General features: G+C 44.0%; 1 protein-coding gene across 8 annotated transcripts in view; it reads right to left on the reverse strand.

Annotated features, from left to right (window-relative positions):
* Vti1a (vesicle transport through interaction with t-SNAREs 1A) overlaps positions 1 to 24,032 on the reverse strand; it is a 307,722-nt gene that overhangs the window by 160,165 nt on the left and 123,525 nt on the right. For 3 of the 8 annotated variants that reach the window (XM_029472452.2, XM_029472448.2, XM_029472449.2), the window contains one exon: positions 18,557 to 18,628. The exons of the other annotated variants lie outside the window; for them this stretch is intronic. In XM_029472452.2, coding sequence (XP_029328312.1) covers positions 18,557 to 18,628 — 72 coding nt within the window. The remainder of the gene's footprint in view (positions 1 to 18,556; positions 18,629 to 24,032) is intronic. 8 annotated transcript variants of the gene reach the window in all.

Here is a 24,032-nt window from a genome sequence, read left to right on the forward strand (position 1 = left end):
TTTCCTTTCTTTTGAATTTCTAGCTTTGTGTCAATTTGATAAGGCAGTTCAAACAATGTAACCAACAAACATCAAGCTTACAGCCATGAATGAGGGAAAAATCTCCAGATTCAGGAGCTGAGATAAAATGGGAAGGGCTGAGCGTGGGCAATGCTCAGTGCCACAGCCGTGGACACCCTGAGGCTCCTCTGGGTGGGAACTTTCTTTCTGCTGCCATGCCTTTTCCTCCTCACTGTGTCCTCCAATCTCCCTGGTCCCCTGTGATGTCGCATCACATGTGCTTGCAGTCTCCTCTGTTCGTATTATCCTCTCACACCAGGTGGTGTGGGGTCCTACCTCATAGTAACATGCTGGGATAGGGCAATCTGAAACATGATGAAGGGTCTCCAGCATACTTAAAAGAGTAGAGTAACTTGCATGTGCCAAATAGGCATTCCAAGATTTTCTCAATGGCTTCTGGTGCAGTTTATAGCCAGGCTAATGTCTAGGGCTGAGCACAGTCCTCAGCACATAGGGAAGACCTAATAAATGGAAGCCCATTTCATATCACGTAAGTTCTAGGATTCTCTGGGACCCACCAACTGTTCTGGACGACACTTCACACTTACACATTAGCTCTCGTCTGTTTGGACTCTGTTCATGAACAACGACTTCTCAGTGTTCTATGAGTACACGAAATTAAATTCAAGCCAATATAATCTATAGATACCTATGGCTAAAAGGTTCAAATAATATTCTGATTGTAATATAAATTAAAAAAAACACAGAAAGTAATTCGTAATAAAATAAAATGTGCTTCCATGTATAAATGCATAGGAAGAACTATACAATACATACCCTTAGGTAAATGCTTGAATCCAAATGTGAAACCAGCACACAGGTGATGTCACACAGTAACTCAATACTTGAGCATGGGTATGCAAACACTACAGCATCAGCACGGCACAGCATCCCACGGCACAGCATGACCATGGCACAGCATGACCACGGCAGATAGCCAAACCCTCTACCTGTTCCTCTTCCTTTGGCCCTATGCTAATGTGGGGTGATGGAACACATCTTGGCCATGGGGCTGTGTTCACAGGTGATGCTCCTTGGTGCAAACACGTCACCCTGTCTGAACTGGCAGCAGTAAGTTCTCTGGTGAAGCCTGTTAGTCAGGATCCTTCAGGGATAGCTCAAACCATGCTAGATGAATAAAAGTATTTTTTACTAGATGTATTTTACACACACACACACACACACACACACACACACACACACACACACACACACAGGTACACACACACAGCCAGTAGGATCTCCAGGTTGTCACTGTAGTTATAGTCCACTGATCTTCCCAGGGTTAACTCCTCTTTCACCACACACACACTGATTTTGTGCATGTGGGAAAATCAGTATGTGTAAAAACTACACAGAATATTCCATACTCATGTGGGGAACTGTGCTTAGATAGAAACAGGGTGTTTACCTACATGATACCTACATATTTTTACCTACATAAATGCTACAGCGCATCTGAGGATTTATACAGGAGCAGGAAATGTCTGTGCAGGGAGAGGCAATATTACCAGGGCAGCATGTCTGCCGCCTTTCAGTGACCAAGACGACCAACAAGCTTTACTACGCCAGAGAAAGGATCAGCACGGGCGTGGATCGCCAGACTACAGTGTGGCACACTCTACAGTGCCTCACAGGATGTGAGAGAGAGAGGAGGACAAAGGGTTCTCTGGTCATAGACAGGGGGAGGATGGCTACAGAGTGAAGCTTCAGAATGTGGAGCCCGGGTCTCCACAAGGGGCTAGGGTGCCCCTCCCCTCAGTGGACCCAGGTGCCTTTTACTTCACAGCTTCCCGCAGAATTTGCTTTCCAGAGCAACCTGACCTTCACGGTTACAGAGAGGGTTAGGGGCAGAGCTGCCTCACAATCTTCCATTACAAACCAACCCTCCCTCAGCCACAAAGAATGAAGAGCTGAAGTTGCAGTATGGACACCTTGAAAGCCTGCTGCAAAATGGAGGCAAGGTCTTGAGCGTGTCGTGTGTAGGAAGTGTCCAGAGAAGATAAATCCAGGGAGTCAGGGTGACAGGGATGGGGAGAAAGAACTGATGGTACCTTACCAGGGGTTAGTGGCTACAAGGGGGGAAAACCACAAAACTTGCTGCTGACTGGCCATAGCACTTCATGTGAGGTGATGAAAATGTTGTGGAAGTAGACAGGGGTGATATTCAGCAATGAACCAAATAGCACTGGCTTGTACTTTGAGAAGGTTGATAATATACACTGTGAGCTTTACCTCATCAGAAGTAATATAAGCCTGCTAACCTCTACCCTGAGCTCTTGTCCGCTTCCCAAGGTGCGGAGTGTTACTTTCTCTCTGCTCTCTCCTGTGTTGTTACAAATGCCATTTCAAGACTTTCTACTTTCTAGGTACTAGGGAAGGAGGCAGAAGCCCTAACCAGGACAGACAGAGCTTGTGTGGAGTTCCTGCTGACTGAAGGAGAACTGGGGCCCTGTGCTGGAGGAGACGGGTTCCTTCCCACCTGCGCATTGTGCACTGATGAAGCCCTGAGTCTATGTGGTTAAGCAGAAGTGTGAAGGCACGGGGTTGGGGTGGACAGGGGTTCAAATCTCAAACCTACCATTTTTGTAGCTGTACGGCTATAACACGTCATTAACATTCTCTGAGCTTGGGATTTCTTTTCTTTCTTTCTTTTTTTTTTTTAAGATTTATTTATTATATGTAAGTACATCGTAGCTGACTTTAGACACACCAGAAGAGGGCATCAGATCTCATTACGGATGGTTGTGAGCCACCATGTGGTTGCTGGGATTTGAACTCAGGAACTTCAGAAGAGCAGTCAGTGCTCTTACCTGCTGAGCCATCTCACCAGCCTGAGCTTGGGATTTCTTATGTAAAATATGGGCAAGTGCTGCCCACAACAATGAGTCACCAAGGAAATGAAACACAGACAAGTAGATAAACTGTCTAGAGGAGAACCCGATTCTGTAACAGGAAAATTAACACAAGATCCAGCACCCCAACTGTGCTACTTCCCCAGAGAGCACACCAGTGTGGTCTACCATTCCCTCCAGAGGACTAGACAGGTGACCCAATCCAGGCTAGGGGTTTTCATTCTGAAAGAAAGCCAGGAACACATGTGGCTCAAGGAAAGGATTTCAGAGAAATTTTTTTCTTTGTTCTGCGACTCCATGGGATGCTCTGTTGTACTGTGCAGATCAGAAAATGGGAGTGTTGGGCAGAATATATTATGCATATGCATATGTTTATAAAATAACAAGTTCTCTAGAAGGGAACTCCTACATAATCAAGTCTGTCAGAAGAAAGGCTCTCTGGAACCTTCATCCTTTGATCAGTTGGGAAGGAAGTGGGCATTTCAAGAAAAAGCAAATATTTTTAGGCACAATTAATGTGTTTCCTAGCACACGCTGGTCCTTCTCATCTCCAGTCCCAGTTGCAATAGTGTGAAACAGTATTTTGGAAAAAAAATATAAAATTGTCTTCACGTTAACAGCATCCATCCAGGAGTCACACAACTGTGCGTGGTGTCACACAGAGGGGCTCAGAACCACGGGCAGGGTGCTTGTGGGATCTAGTTCGTGCGCATGGCATCACCTGGCAGGTAGCTACGTCTCAACCTGTAAACCAGGGAGCATGCAGCCCATCACCTGCAGCCACCTGGAACCAAACCTTAGCATGGTGCATGGTGACGGTTACAGCATCCCTAAAAACACTGCACATGGATTTCCTCCTAACCGGCCTTTGTCCATCCTCACTTTCGAGTAACAATTCGTACATTAGCATTTATTCCCAGATCAGGGTATTTTCATAGCCCATCTGGCCATGAAGGGTCCATTAAGGGCAGAGGTCCTTTTTTTTTAAAGGAACCTTTCTCTAAGCATCTAAGACAGGAAAACAGGGGTAGGCCTACAGCTAAAGCCAGCTCCCAGCCCAGGGGCTTTTGGTAATAAACGGGCAAGGAGAAGGATAAAGGAGATGTGAAAGAGAAAAATTCTTTTTTTTTTCCTGGGAAAATCTGAAGATGTCTTTGACTGGGCCTGGTAACAAAAGAATTTTCTGTATCAGTTCCCCACAGAGAGACGTGAATCCTGGAAAACATCCCCATAAACGCTATGCTGAGCAGGCCAGGTCTGCAGCCAGGAGGAGCCAGTGGGAAAGTACAAGGGACCCGAGGCTTGGGACAATCTCACCTGTCAGTCAGAAGCCATTCACCTGGCAAGCGGTTATACAATGAGTAACTGGCAAGCAAAGGGTTAAGTGAAGGAGTCAGTGGGTTGGCTCTTAGTCAGGTGACCCAGAGAAGGCCAGAAGAACTGGGTAACACCCAAGAAAAGATGGATTCTAAAGGATTAAGAGGCACTCCCACTCTCTCTCTAGGTAACACACCGAATGGAATCACATAGAAAGGCATACCCATAAAAGATCAATAGTGGGCTAACCCCATATGATACAGATTTGTATACATTTCATAATTATTAAAAATTTTAACGAGAAAATATTATAATTAAAAAAAAATAAAGTTGGGTCAAATATTTTCAAAGAATAACATAACGACCCCAATAGTAAATCTCAAATGGCGGCCGTGGCTGGCGCTGGCTCAGTGGCAGAGTGTTTGCTGAGCATGTCCCAGGCCCAGGTTGAAGCCCCTATTACAGGAAGAATGAGCCAGAACCACCAGTGCTGGCCACTGAAAGCCTGCAAACCAGAGCCTGTCAGGGTCCAGGAAGCTGCCCAACAACTTTTTGAACTGAACAACTAAAGACAAGGTTTCTTTTGTTGTTGTTGTTTGTTTGTTTGTTTGTTTTCAAGACAGAGTTTATCTGTGTAGACCTGGAACTCTGGCTGACCTGGAACTTACTCTGTAGATCAGCTCCACCTGCCTGTCTCCCTGGTGTTGGGTTTAAAGGCCTGTGCCATTATTGCATGGACACCAGTTTGGTTTTAATGATAAAGACATGATTAAGCATTCTTCAAAGGCCTAATTTAAAATAAAAGTGACTAAGTAAATCTTATTCTATCTAGATATAGAATGAATACCATATGATAAGTTCAGCGGCTTTGTTTTTGAGAAAATGACTTATTATGTAGCGCAGACTGGCCTTGAATTCAAGGCAACTCTCCTGGTCCAGCCACCTAAGTGCAGGGATTACATATATGAGCCACCACACCTGGCTGGCTCTTGCATTTTTGAACAGCGACTCTGTATTTTACTGAGAGGATCTAAAAGCTTAACCAAATATGGAACAAAACTACAATATTAAGCCTCTAATATGTACGGAAATATAATCGACAGAATTTTAATCTAGTACGTATAAATATAAAAATGAAGAAGATGCCATGTAACGTGTCAATAGCTATGTCACGGCACAGAGACTCTGGGAAATACAAACGCCGAGGATGGTTTGCTGCTACACGAACAGCAGACTTTAGAATCTGGCACACGAGCCACAGGTGGGTGCCGTCGGCAAGGCGTGGGGATGGCATGTGTCATGGGACCTTGTCCTGTTGAGAGAATGTGGGTTTATGCACACACTGTAAGAAGACCCTGGCTTCCCCCTCTTAGAGCAATCCCCAAGACACACTTCCTTGTATTTTTCTAGTCTTTGTCCAATCTCAGCGCTTGATCCTGGCCACTGTGTGTAAGAAAAATTCTGGTGTTCTCGCCCCTTGCTCCTACTTTACTTTTTGTTACAGTGCCTGTCAGTAACGTGCCTTATGCTACAGTAACGTGCCTTATGCTACAGCTTATTGAACATCTATTAGAGTCTAGATCTCATGTAGGAATGTCAGTCATTTGGTCATTATATATTGCAGATACTTAAATACTTGCAGAATACAAATATGAAGATATAATATATATATACATACATACAGATATATATGTACATACATATTCACATATAAATACATATATATAAATAACTCACACTCATTGCATTTAAACTTCCCAAGTCTGGGATTACAGGTATAGGTTAGCACACACAGCTGGTATTTCCAATTTCTTAACAAGACTGAACCACTGAAGATATTTTATTAATAATAATCAAATATGAGTTCGAGCCCATTATTTTAGTAGTAGTTCTCAATCAGTGTGAATGTGGCCCTTACCCGGCTTGTTAAATAGAAATATACGAACCATGAAAGAAAAACAGCATCAGTTCTTAGAGGTCCAGATCATGTGGGGGGAGAATCAGGTCAAGAGGAAAAGGAGAAGCTCATTTGCTCTTTTATTTTGTATGTTCCTACTGTATCTTAATGATTTATCTTTATTTTATGTGTAAGGCTGTTTGCTTGCATGTATATATATGTACCCCCCCATCTATGTCTGGTGCCCACAAAGGACACCAGAGGATGCTGGATGCCCCAGAACTGGGATGTAGTTGGGGAGCTGCCATTTGGGTGCTGGTAACGAAGCCCAAGTCTTCTGTAAGAGCACCAAGTGCTCTTAACTGCTGAGCCATTTTTCTAGCCCCAAATAATTTATGAAGAATTAAAAATTATTAAAAAACAAAATCATTTGTTATAGAAGGAACAAGGTTTGCTAAATTTAGATAGGAATTGCAAAAATATTTGTAGATCACCTCTATAGAGGTTGCTTGCTTCTTCCCTTTCTTCCCTTCTTCCTCCCTTTCCAGGGTCTCACTGCACACCTCAACTGTCCTTGAACTCATGCTCCTTCCGTCTCAGCTTCCACAGTCTGGGACTGCAGGTGTAGGTTAGCACACCCACATGTTATCTCCAGTTTCTTAACTGGACTGATCCACTAAAGACAATTTTAATAATCAATTATTTCAAGTCTATTAATTTATGTAATAATTTAAATAAAACACCTGCCCAGTTTGTAAATAAAGAATGAAATTCCAAGGTCTGGCCCAGAGGCTCTGACTAGAATTGGAGAACAGGAATTTGCACTTTAAAAATAGAAATCACCCCAGGGGATTCAAAGCCCACCACTTCAAATACTTGTTCAAGACAGAAGATTGTATCAACTGATATTTAATGAGGACCAATTGTCTGGGAGGCAACTTTGGGTAATAAACATTAGATAAGCTTAATTAATTAGCTATTAGCAAACGAGTATTTCAGTTAGTTGTAAGTGGTAACATACCATAACGATCTGGACAAAACACCTTGAAGTGAAATTACATGAAAAAGGTTTCTGATGCCCCATTTGTGTGAATTTTTAAACAGTCATATTTAATACAGTTCTTATGTCACACCTCCACCCACTTATGTGGAGATGGCCAGGGCATGTGAAAACAAGGTCAGAACACAGTCTCATCGAGTACTGGGAAAGGTGGACTACCAGCAAATAGATTCTCCATGTGCGAAAGTTAGGATCTGCTGGGGACTTGGGTCCAGTTTCATGTGGCCATTATCTGTCTATCTGTTGGCTAGCCCTGAGATTTTGTCCTTCGTAAGCAGTGAAGGCTGGTTTTAGGCTGCCTTGATGCTGTGCACTACTTGTGTCAATGTTTTCTTTGCATTGCCCATGATATCTGGGAAATGCTGTGCCCATATGTGATGGTGGCCCATGTGCTTTCAGTCTTGAACACGCATTCACGCAGGCACGCACACACACTGACATTATTCACTTCCAAGTCAAACACATTGAGCTTTTGTTATAAAATAGTCATTATGATAAATCGTACCAGAGTTTACATGAAAAATGACTGGGAAGTATTCTGTAGAAAAATATCAGAAACTGCTGGTTCAGGGTTAAACAACAGTAACGAGTGGTAAAATGCTCAGCCGGAGCTGCTCCAATGACCCCTACCATTGTGGTGAGGATGTTTTGCTAATGGACTAGTATTTAATTTGTATTTTTTCCCTCTTACAAAAACAACTTTTTAAAGGATTAAAAAAAGGGGGAAGGTATTAATAAAATGAAAGGCTTTTCAGAAATCCTACAAGTCTCTAGTCAAACAAATAACCGATGCATATTATCAGCCTGGGATTTCACAAGGCTGTCAGGAGACACAGAGGGGCTTGTCTCAAACATTTCCCCCTTCTTGTTTCAGTCTAGATTAATCAGGGGCTCCAACCGCCCTGCTGCCAGAATAGCCCATATTCCATTTAGTGTGGCCGAGGAAGGAGATGAGTGGGACGCTTAAGGAGGGTTATTGCTAATTAGCAGTAACTAATAAGTATGGGTAATGGCACTCGTCCTTCAACTCTTGAGACCCTCAAGTTCAGATTCCAGACCGAAGTGAAAATACGTTCATCAGAATCATGCTGCTGCCCCTTCCGGAATGATGATGGACACTGAACTGAGGCTGAAGGTCTGTGCTGATGTTATCTATGGCTGGATGGGCTTCGCGGCTTTGCAACAAAGAATACCTCGGACACTGCAACTCTCTCCTCCCCGTGTAACACGGTAACTCGTTATCATTAGATCTCAAAAAATCTTAAAACAATAGATAAGTTCTTTCAGCAGAAGCCATTCCCCTCACTCTCTCTTGGCCCAGTATAGTGCACAGTCTGTAAGTTACAAGCCGGGAGCTCTCTCTGGAGGTGTTTCCGGGCCCCCTGCCCCCCACTCTCTCCAGCAGTGCTCCCAGAGACACCACCCTAGCCGCCATGCTCTCTCCAGCAGTGCTCCCAGAGACACCACCCTAGCCGCCATGCTCTCTCCAGCAGTGCTCCCAGAGACACCACCCTAGCCGCCATGCTCTCTCCGGTGGTGCTTCCAGCACATCCCCAACCCGGGCAAGCACTGAAGATTTTGTCTGAGGCAGAAGAGTCCTATAGGAATGGATTATAAAACACCTCTGGGCTTGAAGCGTAAATTCAATTTATAGCCCCAATCTCTTGTTCTAAGACAGCTGGGGAGAGCAGCCCCTGACCACCTGGGAGCCAGCCCTGCATCTGCTTAAGACCAAGAGGGGCCTCCAAAAGAGTTCTTAGCCTAGGGTGTGGGGAACAGTGAGGTATAAGATACCCAGGGGAAACAGGATTCGGAATGTTCTTGGGGGAAACAAAGTTGTTTAAATGCTGTTTAGAATAAGAGCTTCCCCCCACCTCTGTGTGTGTGTGTGTATATGTGTGTGGTGTGTGTGTGTGTGTGTGAGAGAGAGAGAGAGAGAGAGAGAGAGAGAGAGAGAGGGAGAGAGAGAGGGAGAGAGAGTGGGAGAGAGAGAGAGAGAGAGAGACTTCTCTGGGCTGCTCTAATAAAATGGGAACATGGTGTTTTTAGATTTCTCTTAAAAGCCTCTAGCTTGTCTCTTTCCTGCTGGATTTACAATGCTAAAAAGCAAAATCCCAGAAACGTACTTCTGTTTACTTAAGAAGGATAAAGTGTTACCCCAAACAGAGGAGCCTTTTACCAAGACTGGAAAACAAACGGTTTGAGGGCATTAACATCTGCATATCTCTCATGCCAGCACATTTAAAGTCATCAATCATGCATAATCCCCAACATAGGGAGGTGTAAAAGTGCTAAAAAGGCCCCATTAAAATCCGAGCCTTTTCAGGTGTACCACCCAACCCTGAGAATTACACACATGCCAAAAGAGCTCCAGCTATACACACAATACCATTAGGGACAATTTATCATGTCTTTAAAAGTGATGTATAGTACATTGTGAAATTGCTTATTAACTCCAGAAATAACAAACCCAGCTTGTCTAAATGTACTTGAACACCCATAATTGGAATTTTGAAAACCCAAGTTAGAATCTATCCTTATTTACACAGCTTAAACTCCCTCCTAATCTACCTTCTCGTTTTCACTTAGGTGGTTTGAAATTCACATTTTTAAGCCAGCATAGGACGCTCCTGGTCGGTCTTTTTACAAAAAGTTCTGAGGTATTTAGACAGGCTTGCTATGCCTAACACCTAAAATGAACAAAGTAAATTATAAGAACAAACTGATTTTGGGTAAAAATCTAATTTTAAGTCTTTTTTTTTTATTCAAGTCTGATATTTTTTCCCCCCAAAACATGAACGGTCTGTACGTTCTGATTTTTCCTTGGTCTATTGTAAAGACAGAGTTACGTGGCTGATACAAGTCTGGACTCCTCTACCTGACTTCAGTACACTTATTTATTCCTAGGGACTCTTTGTTCTTATAAATATGGAAGTTCATACACAAAAACAGAGTTCATGGTTTGTTTTAAGACTGAGGAAAGCCAGAGTAAACACATAGAAAGGCAGAGGAAGCCAGCCCCAAGAACGCATTCCCCTGAGAACAGCTACAGCTGACTGAGGTCTGTTCAGTAGCAGGCCTGGGGGTCCAGTTTAGGCTTTGAATATTTTGACTGGCTTACTGGTTCTTGTGGGGACATTTCCAAGCTTACATTTGGGTGCTATTTTCCCTATGGGGGCTGTCTACTTACAGTATCAGCTTCAGCTAGAATACACGCCTTGAGTATCCTTCCAAGGTGACCCAGTGGCATGGTTACTGCCAGGCCTCTTTCCCAGTTCCTGGTGTTAAGGACCGCTCGTATTATGCATTCATTCTGCCAACAGTCAGCACACACAGACACAACAGACCAAGAGCTGCAGTGGGTGCTGCAGCTACTAAATGCATAGTGTTGAGAAGCATAGATACAAACGGAGGCAAGGAAGGCTACCAAACGAGTGGTCAGTATTCTAGGAGAGAGCTGTCAAAAACTTAGGCTGAGAGTCATGGAGTCTGCCCAAGTCAGTCAGGACAGACATCATGGATGTCGCACAGCCAAGAGGCAGGTAAGAGGAGCGTGTCCTCTCTCCGGAAAAACACCAACTGGGCTGGCATGGACCCCATTACACCAACTGTGCCAGCATGTACCCTGATCACACCAACTGTGCTGGCATGGACCCTGATCCCACCAACTGTGCCGACATGCACCCCAATCCAGTATTTCCTCCATCAGATTCTGTGAGATACTGATAAGATGGGCAGAAGTCCATAACCAAATATATTGTCCAACTTGCCATTATCCATTGTTAGAAAGGACATTATTTCTTGAGGTGATTACTTTGCTGATGTCTGATCTGAATAGCTCAGTCAGAGAAGGAAGCACTATAAAGTCATGCATGTAGAAGCTGTCCTTTGGGTGGAGTGTGCCACTCTGCAGAAGGCACCCTATGGGATCGGTAGCACATCTATTCATCAGTGACGGGAACAAGTGCCACCTGTTGAAAATTACCACCGAATGGGAGACAAGGCCAGTTTCCTGTGTCTTCTTTGATTAACCATCAGTAATCAATAGGGTCTCTGGTGTTTTTGTTCATAACCCCAGGAAAACCCATAGCACTCTAGAGAGAATCAAGCACAGGCCTACAGACAAGGCCTCCCACTGTTGGTTTCAGTGGGTCACACTGCTCCACTTAAGAAGGATGAGGAGGAAGACAACCCTGAGGTGTGTCACACCCTCACACCCCATATTCCCGAGGAGCTCTGAACCCCACCTTGTGGCCAGGGCTCAAACAGCTCAAACCAGACCCCCAACCATAATGCTCCTGCTCCTCTTTCCCACGTGACTCTATCTCTTCCCTATGGATACATTGTACTTCCGCTGCAGCTCTCGACCTACCAGACAAGCCTTACCAAGAGCTATTCTTTCATCACTGTCTCCACTAAACCTTAAACTCCTCAGAACTGGGGCTGGGTTCTTCCTTTGTGCCTTGTATTGACATAATGAGTAATAAAACACTTGTTGGATCAAACTGCCTCGGCGATCAGTAACAATAATGCTGCAGTGAGCTAGGAGTTCAATAACAAAACGCAAATTCCGGCTCTCTGCAGCGGCACTTAAGTGGAAAGCACACACGCACTGCTTCCATCCATCACTTGCAGTCAGGAGACCTAAGACTATGTGCTTGTGACCCATACACACTGCTTACTTTATGTGCAGTCAGGAGACCCAAGACAGTGTGCGCTTGTGACCCATCGCAAACATTTCCACACTGCTGCCGGAATGACTTTAGGACAGACTTTAAAAAGTTCCCGGAGCGCTTCCAGATTGTTGCTGAATAGTTTCAAAAATAAAAATAAAACCCAGTGGGTTGAGACAGAGGCATTCTTAGCTCCCAGAGCCACGCACCATGTCCTCAGGCAGATGGAGTCTCCTTGTCTTTTACCTCTACCTTACACTCACGCAATCTGTCTCACCACTCACTAGCTCACAGATTCCTTCCATGGTCAGGGGCAGGTAACAAAGGTCCCTGCACATTCCCTCACCAGCCTGACCCCCAGGAAGGAACCTAATTAAAGCCACAGGCCTTCTTCCCTGAGCTGCATCTACTCCAGCAACACGATGACTGCATGCATCTGGGCCAAACATTAGACAGAACCTCGTGAAAATGAATTAGGTATGGACTCCCAGAGGGGTGTGTGTGCAGATGTGCACATGGGGGGCACGTGACAGTGAGCGTGTCCCTGTGTCTTAGATGTGAGAATTAGGTATGGACTCCCAGAGGGGTGTGTGTGCAGATGTGCACATGGGGGGCACGTGACAGTGAGCGTGTCCCTGTGTCTTAGATGTGAAAATTAGGTATGGACTCCCAGCGTGCTGTGTGTGCAGATGTGCACATGGGGGGCACGTGACAGTGAGCGTGTCCCTGTGTCTTAGATGTGAGAATTAGGTATGGACTCCCAGAGGGGTGTGTGTGCAGATGTGCACATGGGGGGCACGTGACAGTGAGCGTGTCCCTGTGTCTTAGATGTGAGAATTAGGTATGGACTCCCAGAGGGGTGTGTGTGCAGATGTGCACATGGGGGGCACGTGACAGTGAGCGTGTCCCTGTGTCTTAGATGTGAGAATTAGGTATGGACTCCCAGAGGGGTGTGTGTACAGATGAGCACAGGGATAGACACGTGACAGTGAATGTGTCCCTGTGTCTTAGATCCCCAGTGTGTTCTGTTTGTCCCTAAGCATCTTAGGTTCCTTGTTCACTTTAGCTCACTGCTCTCTAGTTAGATTTCCGCTCACCGTTTCTTCTTCTCTTCTTGGGTGTTTTCCTTATTTTCTTGAGAAGACCTACCCGATGTACAGCTACGTTTAGAGATAGATACTGTTTCTTTCCCAATTATAGAGCTTAGATTATGCTGTTGGAGGACAGTTCCCAGGATGCTGTAATAAGTACTTCCAGACCTGAGTCTTCCTTCCCTGTAGAGCACAGTTGGCTAGACTAGAAAGGCTCCACATGATTTTTTTACTTCACTGTTTTGCACTATAGGCATTATAAGTATTTGGGCAAGACAAATCCTTGGCCTATATGGCTTTCCTAAGTCCTGTAAGCGCTAGCATCCCTGACCTCTACACACTGCAGTTAGGGAAATAGAAAGATGAAAGGCCTCTCATTGCCAATAACCACCTACACAGAAAAATTTCATGCTGAATCCTTTGATTCTTTGGTTTTTCAGATGGGAATTGTCCTCAAAATTAATAGCAAAAGCCCACAGAATCTAAATATGATCTAGCTTTCATCTCTGCTCCTTAATGCAGACCTGAACATTCTACCATGTTCCAGTACATGGTCCATAAGTCCTTGGTATGCCATGCTCCTTCTAATTCCAGTAACCTTTGAACTTGGCTCTTTCAACTTATTACCCACCCTCCTCCCTGTCTCACCTCCTATGCCTGCTCAGCTCTAGTGACTCACATCATGTATCTAACCAATATATACAGAAATGTTCTCCTGGCTCTTGGACTAGAAATAAGATTCTTGTTAGAGATTCTAACAACGATCCCTCTTAATATAACTTAATCTATTTAATGCAAGTAGATGGGTCTACTTAATATACATTCAAGTTTTTTTATTTCAATGACTAATTTGTACCACTAGCTGTAAAGTCCACTGAGATGAAGGATGTCTGTTTTGTTCAGCACTGTCAACAGCTAACAGGTATCTGCCACATAAGGGCTCACAAATATTCAGCAAAGTAGGGACGTAAGTCCTGCACAGGACTCATCCAAACCAGAAGAGATGTGTTCTTTAGGAAAAGATACATTGAAGACCTCAAAGATGTCCACCAGGATCAGAAGTAGTCCAAGGGCCAGGGAGACACCTTAATTGGCCAAGTGTTTGCTTTACAAGTGTTAGGACTCAAGGCTGGATTGCTAGAATCTAAAAAGGTGTGGTGGCCATGCCTGTGATCCCAGCAATGGTGAGGTGGGTTCCTGGAAGTCTAAAGGCCGGTTAGCCTGGGCTACGGGGTGAAGTCCGAAGCCTTGTTAGAGAATGGATTCAAATGAAAGGCGGGAAGTGCAGCAGGACTGACATCTGAGGCTGCTAGCCCATGCCCATATGAGCACACACATCAACATACATAAATTAAAATAAAACAGTATGTACACGCCGGTGCGGTATAACACAAGGACAGACAGACAGCAGGAAAGGCTAAGCATAAGGGATGAGGAAGGGCAGAAGGCAGGAGAGGGGCCCAAGTTATGAAAAAGGACAAAAAGCCGATTGCTTTTCTAGCTCCAATTCTGTCATGGAATTTGTTTGTTGGTGGTGAATATGTGTATGAAATAAATTAGATACTAAGCGTGTAAAATTTAATGTGAAGTTTTGCAGTACATTCTGAATGCCTATTCTAACTGAATAACGGTTCATTGAGTTGTATAGATTTTGGGTCTTTTTAATGTTGATATGTGACGTCTTCACGTATTAACAAGTTTTTAAAAGACAAGAAGCTTGTACAATAAAAATGGAAATAGCACTAATATTAATTTGTACAGCATCTATGCTGCTTATATACTCCCAGTGCAAACCTCATAACCCAGAGGATCTTGCTCACACTTGTCCTTGCCAAGCAGTTGTGACACTCAGTTCCTGCAAACCCCTTTCTCATTTAAGATACCCAATAAGTGCACATTTGATGCTAAAATGTATCTCCCATGAAGTCAATACCACGGGTGCCATGGTACTGTATCAGAAATCCTTAACTCATTACCAATGTGAACTTGGGGAAATGGTGGAGCTTTAAGTTTTGCAGCTAATAATTTCAGGCATGATCCAACTGTCTCCTGTTTCGGAATCCTGAGTGCCGTTATCTGGATACTCCATCTGTTTCCTCGGACAGATTTGTTGATATGGTTCTATTTAAAAGCTACTTACCTACAGTAGTGGTGCGCCTGTGAAAAACAAAACCGCAGCACACATGGCCCCTTCTCCTTCGTGAACTGACCTTGCTCTCTGCTGAGAACCTTGTCTGCTGCCACCGACCCCACAGGATTTAGAGTATTGTGATTTATTTCATGCTGTGACTTGTCACCAACAGCCAACAATAGCCTTGTGGGTTAGCCAGACTTTACAAAATGACCAGGTCCATAAAATCTCCATAAACCCTTCAAAAGGTCCAACTGTCTGGATGGCTTACTGTCCATTAAATTGCACAGGGGGTCTTTTGAGTGTTTGATAGCTATCAAGAGACAGAAAAGAAAATTCTCTCAAAGCTGACTCTTTAAATTTTTGAGTCTTCCCTTTAAGAGACAGTTTCTTCTAAAGAGGCTACCTTGGCTGGCCAGCCGCCCAGCATGAAGAAGCCCTGGCTGTCTTCTTTGTTTTTCTCCTTAAATGATGGCCAAGCATAAAGTAGAGAACCAAATAGAAACGGATGCTGTGTGCACTTTTCCCTTCCTCAAATGCAGCAAGATTGCATTCTCCTCTTGAAATAAGAGAGCCACCTTTCCTCCCGATGGCAGGGGTGTAAGAGTGCAGTATGTCTGCTGCTCTGCACTCTTGCAAGGCCAGTGGGATGTTGCTGCCTGGTTGCAAGTTTGGTACAGGGACAGTCTGTCAGCCTGGGCTGCCCAGCATTGCCTGTACACAGACAACATGGGTCCTGCATGTTTGTGTGCACTTGTGCATATTTCTGGAGTAAAGTTGGAACTGCTTCCTGTGAAACCCACTTCTCTTTGTAAAGCCTTAAAATACCATGAACACACAATTGCCAAATGAAGCATGTGTTTCTGGAGAGGGTTGAATGGTTAAAAACAGAGAGAGAGAGAGAGAGAGAGAGAGAGAGAGAGAATTAAAATTAAATAAATAAATAGGAACAACCCAAAAAATGGTTAACAGAAGCCGTTGCGTTTCCCAAGCACGGCGGGCGATATGAGCTTAATTGAGGCTGACGCATGACAGCCTCGCATGTGCAGTATCGCTGGGCTCTGACTGAAGCTGCTGACAGAGGGTAAATGGTGCACGGCAGCAGGGCGAGCCCTGGCCTGGCACGGCCACGTAGGAGCATGGAGCCTGTCAGGAGCTAGCACGAGGGCTAATGAAGGGCAGCCCTTGTTTTTAAAATTCCTCTCACTTAGTTTTGGATCAGACTCTACACCATGAAGCCTTCTCAACCTCTTAGTGCTCAGTTAAGGATCTGTGACACTTATTTAAAAATTAATGCATTCTAATCAATTTAAAGTTAGAAAGCCCAGAGCCTGCAGAAGAGGGAAGACAAAAAGAGAAAAGGGCAGAAGAGGAGGAAAGTAAAGGCGGGAGGGATGGAGCCGGGAGACATCAGAAATGCCGAGCTCTGGACATCATGCAGAAAGAATTCCAGGAAAACCAACAAGAGAAGTTAGAGAGTGGCACAAGTGTCTTAGGTACCACATTTCTACCGTAGGCATAAATATTCTAGGACCCTGTTAGCGCTTCTACATTTGAAAAGGACCAACTAGCTCTTGCACAACTCTGAGGTTGTGTGCCCCACTTACTCCTCCAAGATGGGTTGTCCTTCATTAGCTACACACACTTTATTAGACAAGGAACATTGCTTGCCCTGATGGATAGCATTAATGATACGGGAAAAGATCGCCATTTTAGGAGCCACACTTCACATAAGGAACAGAAAGAAGAAACCAGTCTTGTTTCCTACCTCGTGGCCATATTTGAGATATAAAAAGCCAAATCAAGCACAGGCCGAGGAACCGAGAGAAACACAAGAGTGTGTGTGCTTCATGTCTCCCTGTTGTCGACACAGGAAAAGGTTGTAACTGCAAATCTGGCTTATGTTTTAGAAGACGGAAAAACACAGTTCTGAGTTCACAGATTTAAACTTTTAACCAATAAAGGCTTATTTCAGAAGTGAATGGTTTTAGGAAAACTAGTGCAAGGGAGAAAGAAGTCACCCAGGATAAAACATAGACGAGGCCAACCTGATGTTGTGCCAAGGGCAGCCTGAGGCAGAACCACCCTGCAGAGCTACTGTGCAGAGCCACTGTGCAGCCTCCCCAGTTCCTGCCCATCCCAACCACACCATCTTCACTCCCCCAAGACGCTTCAAGGACAATTCCTCTGCTGACTGCAGGCCCATGGCATTACAGTGTGGAAGCAGCCACAACCTCGGTCACATTGAGACTGAAATGCTTCTGCTTTCATACTGGAGAAAAGGGTGGCTTCTTGTTGCTGCTGCTGTTGTTTTTAGAAGTACCTGATAATCACGGGAGGCTTGTTCACAAAAGCAGGCCACTCTCAACAGTTATACTTCCCTAAGAGCATGCTCTCTCACAGATGGACATTCATCAGGATCCTTTATTTCTTTCTAGAGTTGGGTTTTATAGAACAACTCAGGATACTGAAATCAAAACTAAAATGTGTTTGTGGTGTTACACGCACACGTGTGTGCAGACGTGCATCTCTGAGAAACCCATGTACATCCCTGTCCTATGACTCCACCTCACACTCTGACAGCTCTAGTGGTTCTCTGTCTTTACCCACATGGTGCTGGGCTTATAGGCAGGCGCCCAGGCACACCCAGCTCCTTTGATGGGTGCTGAGATCTGGACTTGGTCATCATTCTTGTGCAGTGGGTGCTCTTACTGATAGAGGCCTTTCTCCAGCCCAGTTATTTCCTAATGAAATAATTGGACTGTTTCTCAATGACTTAAAAACAGTTCCCCTGAATTTCACCCTCACTTTTTACAATACACATCAGGAAAAATTATACACAAATGAATTTCATACAAATGACCAGGCAGGTTGTTGAAATTTCCAGGGCTCTTTATGGAAATTTCCATGTTGGTCAAGTGAGCAGCCCATCACCACGAGCAATCCCTTAAAGATGGGCTGAGGAGGCGAGGGTTGGTAGCTGCACTTGCCCACGCCCACCTAGGTGTGGCCTCCTTGTGGGTCAGTTGACACCAAGCTGGAGTAAGGGGCTTACCAGCATCTTGCTGAAACAGCTCCCATTACCAACCCCAGGATCTAAACAGCTCGTTTTTATGACAGGCAGCCTGGAGAGAGTTAGGAGGAGGGCAGAATAAGCCCTATTAGGAAAATACCAAAAACGGGTGTGACAACTGACATTTTTATTTCATACTGAACAATCCATGTAGTCCAGATCCATCTTAAAGCCTAGAGGAAGAGAAACTCTGAAGTAGGCATTTTCATATGTGCTCAGTGGTAAGCTATCAAAAGCCACAAAAGGGGACAAATTTATTTTTCCTTTTGGTTCAAATTACTTGAATTTTATGCTATAAAATTGAAATCTATTCTCTTTTAAAATGTAGGAAGGAGGCAGACTGGATGGCGTCAAAGAGATTCTCCAAGTCAAGGGCTCTGACCTGTGCCGGGGTCTCACCTGTGCTGGGCTTTGCTTGGTTTGGGGCTGGGAAATTCTTCTCAAGGAGGCTCATGATGTGGAGGCCTCTGCCTAGAACAAGAACAGTCAATTTCTTTAACATTTCTGTCCATGTCGCCCACAGACCTGGCCACACTGCAGGGTCTTAAAGAGGCAATACTGGGGTGCCTAGAGAAGTACACTTTCCACGGCTTCCCTCACTGCACCAGTGTTGAGTTTAATAGGCATGAGACCAGTTCATCGCACCGCCTGGAGAGTAAGCACTCTTGTCTACCAATGTCTTCTTGCATTCGTCTGAATTCTGTATCTGTGTGAGGCATTAGCTTTAACTTCTGTCTTCCTGGGCTTAGCATTTTCTTTTTCTTCCTGCAAATATTTCACTTAAATGCCAAGGTTGAGGCCTCTAAAAAAAATGTCAGGAATAAACTAGGTGCTAGTTGGTGATAATAAGGCTAAACCTCGCTGTCCTTTCACACATGAGATTCCAGAGTGCAGTGACTTGTTTATGGGTGCAATGACGTCACTGAAAGCCTGCTGGAGAGATTTGGGGTGACTGCTCTCCCAGATATCACTGAATCTTCAGAAGGAATCTGGAAAAGGTAATGTAGCAATGTGGCTCCGGGTCTCTCCAGTTGAGGGGAGATGCTGCAGAAGGGAGGATACACACCAGGGAAGCACCTAAGATAGCTTTAGGATAACACAGGAGAAAGACTCTCCAGCCTGCCTGCTTCTGTATTAATCACCTTCCTAATGGAGCACAGGATGGCCTTGAACTGGTGCTCTTCCTGTTTTAACCTCATGAATACTGGAAATACAGATGAGATTCACCACACCCCAGCTAAGAATGTCTCTCAAACAAGCAACATGATTTCTGTGCAGAAATTTTAAAAAGTATAATTCCTATACAGAGAAACCCTGTCTCGAAAAAAAAACAAAACAAACAAACAAACAAACAAACAAAAAACCAAATAAAAGTTAATAAGGTATGGAACTGGATAGACAGCTCAGCAGTTAAGAGCAAAGGCTTGTAGAAGACAGTTCAGGTCCCAATACCTAGTAGCTCATAACCATCTATAACTCCAGTTCCAGGGGATCTGATGTGTTCCTTGGACCTTCGTGGGTACCAGGTTTATACACGATGCACATTCATGCGTGCAGGCAAACAAATAAATACACAATAAATATTTTTAAATGAATAAGGTATGATACCTATATACACAAAGTATTTGAGATTTTCTATCATTATTTATAAAAATATTTACTTATTTGTATGTGTATGAATGTTTTGCCTAGAGAACAAAGAGAGCGCAGGATCCTGCAGAACTGGATTGAGAGACAGCTGCAAACCATTGAATGAGTGCCGGGAATTAAACCCGGGACTTCTGTAGGAGCAGTCAGTGCTCTTTTACACTGAGCCATCTTTCAAGCTCTTCCATCATTACCATACATATGATTATTTTAAGATATAAAATATTTAAAGTTAAGAATATTTATTTTCTAATCATCTTTCTCTATATCCGAGTATTTTAATTAATAATTCTAGCTTTTAACTTTATTTCTGGTTGTTCTGTAGATCGCAGCAATGGCCTTGCACACAAGCAAGAACTTAATCACTTAACACACGTATTCTCTCCTTCCTCCTTTCTTAGAGTAAGTTCTGGCTTCAGTGAGTCTCCCGTCAGAGAGACGCACACTGTCACTCTCTTTGTCTGAGGCACATCTCAGTCCTCAGTAGAACTGAGTAGCACAATACATGAAGAACTTCTCATTTACCACTAGATTAGGAGGAGTCTGTAAATCTTTATTTCTATCTATCTTTCGGCACCACTGTTTTCCCCCAGTGGGAATTCTTTTTCTACCCTAGCCCCCCGGTCTCAGTCTTCTGAGAGTCTGGAATCACAGGTGCATATGGCCACGCCTGTGTCAACCCCACCCTTATAGCTGAACACTTCCTTAAGGCAGTTCCTCGGTTCCAAATAGCTGACGACGGTGCCAGGACAGCCAGTGCCTCATCTGCTGGCGGCTGCTCCACAAAAGATGCTAATTACAGAGACTAAGAAGGAAGACTATCTCCTGATCACTAACACTGAGCTATGTGAGACGACACGGGAGAAAAACAAACAAGAGGGGTTGATGGTTTATTTTCCTGACCAAGAAAGGTCAGATGCATTGGGGCAGAATGCTGCATCTTAAGAAAGTCATGATTTTAAATGCTGAGATTCCACTGAATAGAAGAGTTTTCAAATATTAAAATCTCTGTGGTAGGCTCTGACCTCAGAATAACAAGAAAATGGCAGGTACTCATATTTTTTTCACATATAAAAATGACACTCACTATAAGGCCATTATATAAAAGGCCTATTTCCCCTCAAAAAAATAAACAATTGTGTCAATGCTTCAGTATAACTGCCATATGTGCATATGTGGTATGCATGGTTATTTCATGACTTAAATATAAAACAAAGCTAATACCTACAGTCTTGAAGCCCACAAAGCAGTGACCTGTAGCTCACTTATACTTTTCCCTCAGCAAAGCAGTTTTTCAGCTGTGGAGAGTCTTTTCTCATTGCATGTAGAGGACAAAGTGGTTTTACACACACACACACACACACACACACACACACACACACACACACACAGAGCTTACATGTATGTCTGTGCACTACATGGTGTGTAGGGCCCACGGAGGCCAGAACAGGGCTTCTGACTTCTTTGAAATAGTTATAGATGGATGTCTGCCACTATGTGGGTACTGGAAATCGAACCTGGGTTGTCTAGAAGAGCAGCCTGTGCTTACAGCAGTCAGCCCTAAGTTATCTCCCCAGCTTCTCCTGGTGTGGGTTAAGTGCTTATAAAAGGAAACTCATGCTTGCCTGGCATGTAGAAGGCCCTGGTGTGATCTACAGCACAGCCCCAAATCAGATATATACACACAGATGCAAATTCATGTACGCTAATCTTGAGTCCGCGATGGTCCTGTCTTAGCGCTCAGTAGTAGTTGGGATCGCAGGTACCACTGCAACAGTCCCTGTGAGTGAGTGTACACTGCAGAAAGGCTTGCTGGGTACGGCTGTGGTAACCAGCCTGTGAGACAGTCTCAATGGACACCTATCTAGTAGCTATATTCACATTGATGTAGTTCCTTTCCATACTGAATAATGGTTGATCTAGCTAATAAAATAGGTGCTACAGGAAAAAAAAAAATGTCTTAAAGTGTCCTGGCATACGGGAATTTTCCCAAACACTGGGTAATATCCGAGTCGCCTGATCATCGCTCGCAGGCACATACATGGGCTGTGGTGGGGACACATACACACACTGGGCAATGTGTTGATTTCAGATGCTGGGCTGGGGAGAGAATTCATTCAGTTGACTACTCCGTGCCTGTAGAAGACCGGACCAGGCATCCCCAGGAACCAGGCTAGGAGGCGCCTCTGTAACATCAAACCTGGAGGCAGAGGCAGGCGGATCCTGGGGCACTCTGGTCAGCCAGTCTAGCCACCAGTGGGCCTAGCCAGGAGGTCTACCCAGCCAGTGAGCCTGGTTCAGGGATGAAAAATTCCATAATGAGAAAAGTCCTCATTAAAAAAAAAAAAAGTACTCTGAGTCACGAAATAATGAGAAAACCGATAAAACAGTAAAATTGAATAAGTTTTTTACAATGAGGAAAAAAAAATTCGGCAATAGCTTCTGTTGGAAAGTGAAACAAAACTATCCAGAACCCTGTTACTCGACGACCAAGAGCAGCCCCACAGTGTCAGGACCAAAGGACCATTGTAAAACAAGTATTCCCCAGAGCTTCACTGTTCAGGAGAGCGGGGCTGGGAATACTGGTGCACCACTCTTAAGTTCCTGTTTAACCAGTGTCCACATTCATTTGAGTCAAGCCTGATTGGCTTCCAATTCAATACCGCAAGGTGCAAATCACTAGAGTGAGTCTTTGCCCGAGTTACACCGCCAGCATGACAAGAGAACTTGAGCAAAATAAGCCATAATTAATTAGCAGAAGCCTGAAGAGAATGTAGCCAGTGGACCTTCACATTTATTGACTGGATTAAAAACCATTTAAATCTATTAACTAAGAAGACGTTGGACCTTAGATAATGCTGTACTGTTCTAATCATAAGGTACATTTATAGGGTAAGCAGCTTTCTTAGCAGGCTATTTGGATAATACTGTCAGGTAGTTCTATGTGACCAAACGATTTTTAAAATATTGATCCGCAATAAGTTTCCATGAAGGTTTTTCTCTAAAGTAGAGGCTATCATGAAAATCATCCAAATACGTTTTTACAAAATTAACATAAATATTGAGGTGAACTAGCCTGAACTCTGATGTTTACTGTTTGACATTTTGACCACAATTTCCCAGTGTATGCATCCCTTATGAACATATGTGAGTTCCAGCTTCATAAAGGCTAACACTGAAAACACTAACCATAAGTCTACAGAGAGTTCTTAGAAACCCATGAGTGCCAATATTTCTATATTAAAACAGCTGGAGTTCCACATTTACTTGAGGCATTTTAGATTTATTAACATCATTTTAAGGTTTATATGTTTAGGAGAAAACATTTCAGGTTGTAGGATCGACCTGGAGGAGATCTAGTCTCTGTCTGCCTTCATATTTTTAAGCTCTTACCATTTAAGCCTTCAGTGACCTTAGCTCAAGTTTGTCAAACTTTTGCATATCAGTTGTTCATTTTTTAAAGCAATAGCCAGGGTGTGAACTCTGCCACTGTGGACCTGCCTAAGTGAAAGATTTGAGAAAACAGAATTCGTTTCTGAACTGAACAGCGGGTACTGGGCAGGCGGGTACTGGGCAGGCGGGGTCAGAGGACAACTAAGCTCCACTCTGCTCTTAATTAAGAAGGAGGAAGTGTGCTAGAGTTAATCACTTCATACTCAGCCGCGCGTGCCCACTAAAATGCTCACATTTAAGTGTTCTTTGGGGAAGGCTTTGGTTGGTGTGACTGTGGTTCGAGGAGCCGACGCCCACACTTTCCTGCTCTTCCCACTCTGTTTTATAAACAGGTTTAATTTTAGTGTGCACGTGAGTGAAGCTGTATACAAGTGTGCACAAAGGCCAAAGTGGCCATCAGATGATGCCCTTTGGCCATCAGATGGACCTGGAGTTACAGGTGACTGTGAGCTTCCTGCCATGAGTAATAGGCATGGGACTCAGTTATGTGTTGTTTTAAAGGTAGCAAGCATCCTTCACTACTGAGTTATCTCTCCAGCCCTGGTTCTTCACATTCTCAATAGTCTCTCATCCAGGCATTCCGATGAATATGGCCCAGATCCCACAAATGGGGCTTTGTAGTTTTATGTTTTGTTTTGTTTTGAATGTTCTGAAAAGGCAACTCATTTTACAGTATTTGAACAGTACTAGGCCACTGAGTGATGATATGAGTTGTGATCCTTTGTGCTCTCTCAAAATTGAAACCCAATTTCAGATGTGTCCATTCAGTTTTCCA

This window comes from Mus caroli, unplaced genomic scaffold, assembly GCF_978045245.1.
Source record: "Mus caroli unplaced genomic scaffold, Mus_caroli_1 scaffold_20, whole genome shotgun sequence".
NCBI classification, from domain to species: Eukaryota; Metazoa; Chordata; class Mammalia; order Rodentia; family Muridae; genus Mus; species Mus caroli.